Genomic DNA, 5,000 nt, shown 5'->3' with positions numbered 1-5,000 from the left:
ACGTCACTTCGGCAAACATTTTTCTCTGTGTCTATTAAATATGGGCACAAGACGCATAATGCGTCTGGACAAACTACCCAGTTTAGTGCATCTTCGAAGACGCAATAAAGCGCATATTTTGTCGAGACCCATTATGGGTCTTATGCCTGTTTTTATACCAGACGGAACTTAACAGACGTATGCAGAAAAAGTTTGCCCAATTTTGTCCCAGACGAATTATGCGTCTCTAGTACAAAACGGACAATAACATTACACCAATTTGTTAAGGACCCTATCACGGCGCAATTGCCCGCAGTTATCATCTCATTTAAGATTCAGGGGTGACCCCAGGACAGAGAGACTGGAGACCACAACACCGGAAACTCTGTGCACTTGTTTAGCCATCTAAAATTGAAGAAGATGGGGAAAGCGTGGCTCTTCCTTTATTAAACAGCTTTAGGCTTTCAAATCAAGCGCCTCCCTTGAAACAGCCGACTCACCGGTACGAAGAATGGAGTCATAAAAGTTTTGTGGTTCAACAAGACTGCTGACCAGTTGGCTCAATGGCTTGAGCATCAAACTACCATGGGGTGAAGGGAGGGGTAGTCGTGTCTTCAACGCTGGCTGGGTCAACAATCAGGGTCTTTTAAAAAAACAGGAGAATGGCTAGACATTTACCTTTTCGGATAACAACAAGGAACCCGAGGGACAGGGTCTCATTTCTCTTGTGCGAGACCTGTTCGGAGAGAGTTCAACAATAGCTGCTAACGGTTACAGCGGCAAAGGTGAGACCTCCAGCTGTAAGAATCAAATGGTCTTCCCTTAACATCAAACTTAGGCTTGGCTATCAACGCGCCGCAACATGGTGTCCACTCACCTGATTAGATCCAGCTTCTAAGACACAAACATCCTTCGGAAGCTGCAAACGATATTAAGTAGTAAATTTAAGACTCTTGCTTGGCCTACTTATGACAATGAGTTATGTTTTATGGTTTAGGATTTACATACCGCACATATCACAAGGTTTCATGGCGGTTTACAGTTCTTTGTCTAGGGTGAGTAGATCCGACGTCAGCTTGTAAATAGACTAGAACAAAAGAGCACGAGGTATAATAGCGAATCCCCTATATTTGGCCCAATTCCGATGAAAATTATTTGAAATATATTATTACTTCTGTGTCACATTGCGTGGATATTTCGAAGACGACCACTAATTGGTCAGTTGGTGTGAAAGTGGACCGCGCAGTACTGGGAACAACCTTCACAGCACGGGCGCGATCTAAAAATAGATTTCAACTCATGATCACGGGGCACAGGGTTCGCTCTCTTACCTAATATTCTCTTGACCAGAAGTATTTTAAGTCTAGACAAGGAGCAACTGAGTGGTATAAAATGTATAGGCAATTTGCTTTTCAAAACATTTCACCCAGCTACAAACTCTGTGTGACTGACCTCAATCCGATTCCCTACAATAGGCGATTTGCATGATGGCGTCATTTACTACGAAGACCAGACTGCTTTGAGTTGCTTCTATTGTAAGGCAAATTTAAACAATCTGAATAACAAAGCATTCTGGTCTCGGTAGTAAAATGGCACTATCATGAAAATCGCCTATTGGTGGTTTGAAAGCAATCTTTAACGACACAGATAAAACGGGGACATGTAAAATGTTGACGAAGGAGAAAAGCAAACATAACGATAATGTCGTGCCAAGAAAAAGTTCCACTTTGGGTGTGTAAAAAGAAGGACAAACTGGTTAGCTACAAAAAACTGCGATAAAACATATCTTAACATTCTTAAAAATACTAAAAAGTTGGTTAAAAGCTTTGTTTAAAAAAACGACGACGTTTCGACGTTAGCTAGACGTCATTATCAAGTCAAACGTATTCTAAAATTGCAAACTATAAATACTAAAAGAACAATAGTTGACAAGGATCCTGTATAGTGAAAGAAAGGCGCAATGAAAATTAAACAAAAAGTTTGGCACGTATGCCAAAACGTTTGGCTCTGATAAGTGCCGTAAACTGGTTAACGCATATTAAAAAAATAATCAATTAATTTGTTACTTATTTAAAAAACCATCCCTCCTTTTCTTTCAAAGACGTTTTTCCTGTTAATCATAAGAATTACAATTTCCTCGATTGTGATTGGTATAAAAAAAACTCTTTTCCACTAATTCACTTGCCAAGAGGCCAAGTTGTTATCGGACAGTTCAATAAACCAATCACATTCAAAGTTGTAGTTTAAATCAACCAATCACAACCTTAATTTCAATCACCATAGAAACAGTGTACAGGCTTTCTTTCTTTCTCTCTTTCTTTCTTTCTTTCTTTCTTTCTTTCAGACAGACATTAAACAATTTACGCCTCCTTTGACAGTCTTTTGATGCAAATTTTCCCTTTCCTTCATAACTCGTATTTTCTTCTTTTCTCGGAAATTGTAATTTTTATGATCAATTGGTAATAGGACTTCATGTCGTCCAATCATACTCTTGATTAACAAATCGGACTCCCGCTGCGCATTCGTCCGATTTTGTTATCACTCGTATGATTACGTTCTTGACCCATGAGCGCTTCTCTTGACTGAGGGACAGAAGAGCTCTGGGGAACTCTGAAACAAAGTGTCTCGTCATTGGTTTTCGTGAGGAACAAACAAAATCGTCTCTAAATGGTGCATTCATGTTAGCACGAGGAGTGCGCGTTGCCGTAAGGTTCAAATAGTCAAGTTTTGGCTGTAAGAACCCTACGGCGCATGTTCTCCGACATAGAGTTTCCCAGAGCCCAATCTCGTTCCCAGAGTCATCGTTCCCTTGACCAGCGGTCGGAAAAGAGAGACTCTGGTGGAATCCAAAAAGGGCCATACTTGACTGGCTGTTGAAAAACGGTTTCATTTCCTGTCATTTTCTTCTGGATTTTTATCTACACGAGGTTGAAGATGATCTAGAAATAAATCTTTTTTACAACTTACCAAATCCGTAACGTTTTTGTTTAAAAAAAAAAAACAATTTTCACTTGCGTGACACCAGATGCTGAAATCTGTGTTGATTGATAAAATGTATCTCGTTATTGTTTATTCTCCGCAGTTTAAAAGCTTCGAGTGCATTAGGAGATGTGTTTATACTCATGTGTACTGTCTCACGAGTGAAGAGTAAGCGCTGTCATGGCAAGGTGGACTCCATTGTTGATTTCAAACCGTCTCCCCTCACGCACGCGCAGTTATTAAACCGGAACCAGGGTCACGGAGGCTCTGGGAACGAGATTGCCCAGAACCTTGGGTCGATCCGAGGCTCTGGTGACGAGAATGGTATGATTACAGACAGAATTGGACTTCACTCCGTCCTATTATCATAACTAATTTCTTGGATATAAACTGGTTCACATGCACCAACCTGTACAACAGACTGATGTTCAAGTTTGTCAAGAGGTATAATACGAATCTGAGGAATCGTCTTATGGCGTTCGTAAACTACGCAGTAATCTTTAAATATATCCATGTCATCGAAAAAAATCTGCAGGTAAAAATAACACGAGTTAAAAGAAGTGTCGTTTACAGCAATGAACAAAAGGAGTTCAAGAGTGGCTATACGGCCACAAAAAGTTCAAAACTTATTGAATTTAAAGGCTATTTCGACTTCTCTATGATCAGTGCCAAGTAAGGCTCCAAAAACGGCAACCATAGACCGTTGATTCATAAATGGCGGCAATAAATTATTATTTTGTCTTCGTACTATTAACACCAACTAGCCTCGTTTTCATGGACAAAATACAAAAGGATGCTGCTTTAGAGCGAGGCTAATTGGTCTCATTAGCACGAAGACAAATGAATAATTTATTGGCCGCCATTCCTGAATGCGGTAAAGTGACAAAGACAACTGCTACGACAGCTCCAACGTTACAAAACAAAATTATTGGTTAATTCAGGAAAAATCATCGTGCTGCACGTGTGACATGCATTTTAGATTTCTTCGCTGTTTTGTACAAAACAACAACGTGAAAAAACGAAAATAGGGAACTAAGCACGCTACGTTTTAAGACGTGGACGGCAAACGGAACTGAACATTTTGCATGCTAAGATTTTTAAAGTAATCATCTCTAATGGGGAAAAGATACTTGGCAATATAAATTTGGTCGTTCGATGAAAAGTTAAAAGGAAAAACAGCTCACTTCCGGTTACCATCCGCGTCTCAAAAACTTCCCATGCTTAAGGTGATTCCCTGGTTCGCATTGCGCAACCCTACTGCGCATAATTTCTTGCGTCATTGGCGCGTGCAGTAGCCCGGGCACATTGATAAAATGGCGGATTTTCATTGACGCCAAGCCTAGCCCGTCAAGAAATGGCTATTTTCTCCTGAACGAGTACGGAGACCCCTCAACCCTATTTTTTATTTCATATATTTGCTGAGAACGGAGTCTTCATGGAGTAGTGGAAAAATTAACAAAAATCTATGGCCAGTTTTGGCCATTTCGTAACATTGTACGGAAGGAGCCATTACGAGTCGAACAGCCCATACTAAAAATAAATTATTTTTAGTACTCACAAAGGCATTCAAATAATTTTTTCAGGCGCGTACTTGAATTAACCATAGAGTGACACCACGCTCTGAATAATACGTTGGATTCCATTTGTAAAATCGAGCTACATTTGTCCAACATTGGTGGTGCGCGGCAATTGTCAAAGTAGCTAAAATAGCCCTATTCTTCAGCGTCGTACCCTGGAAACGAGCACGATCAACCCCCTTTTTAATTACATTTTTGTCATCTCCTTTCCATGTTACAACAGTGTACGAAGTTTCATCGGAAATCTATGACAACTTCTGTTTCTAGGGAATCACATTAAGCTTTCATTTCTTTATTTTAATCACAAATCCTGTTATCAGATTGTTCGACCTTATTGTACAACGTGAAGATTGAGAAATTGCGAAATACTTCTGATGTTCACAAGAGACGTTTAATTTGCTGACGTTGCCGTTATCATTGGTTTTGCGAGCGTAGGCTTATCCACCGGATGGTCAATATTAACTT

General features: G+C 40.0%; 1 protein-coding gene across 1 annotated transcript in view; it reads right to left on the bottom strand.

The window, feature by feature from the left end:
• The window catches only part of LOC137979626 (dipeptidyl aminopeptidase BI-like), a 31,929-nt gene that overhangs the window by 13,003 nt on the left and 13,926 nt on the right, over nt 1–5,000 (bottom strand). The window contains exons 11-12 of the mRNA XM_068826939.1: nt 3,368–3,487; nt 857–898 (exon numbers count right to left, since the gene is read on the bottom strand). Coding sequence (XP_068683040.1) covers nt 857–898; nt 3,368–3,487 — 162 coding nt within the window. The remainder of the gene's footprint in view (nt 1–856; nt 899–3,367; nt 3,488–5,000) is intronic.

Source organism: Montipora foliosa, chromosome 12 (assembly GCF_036669935.1).
Source record: "Montipora foliosa isolate CH-2021 chromosome 12, ASM3666993v2, whole genome shotgun sequence".
Taxonomy (NCBI): domain Eukaryota; kingdom Metazoa; phylum Cnidaria; class Anthozoa; order Scleractinia; family Acroporidae; genus Montipora; species Montipora foliosa.
Note: the sequence above shows the minus strand (reverse complement) of the source record. Positions and strands in the feature narration are given on the sequence as shown.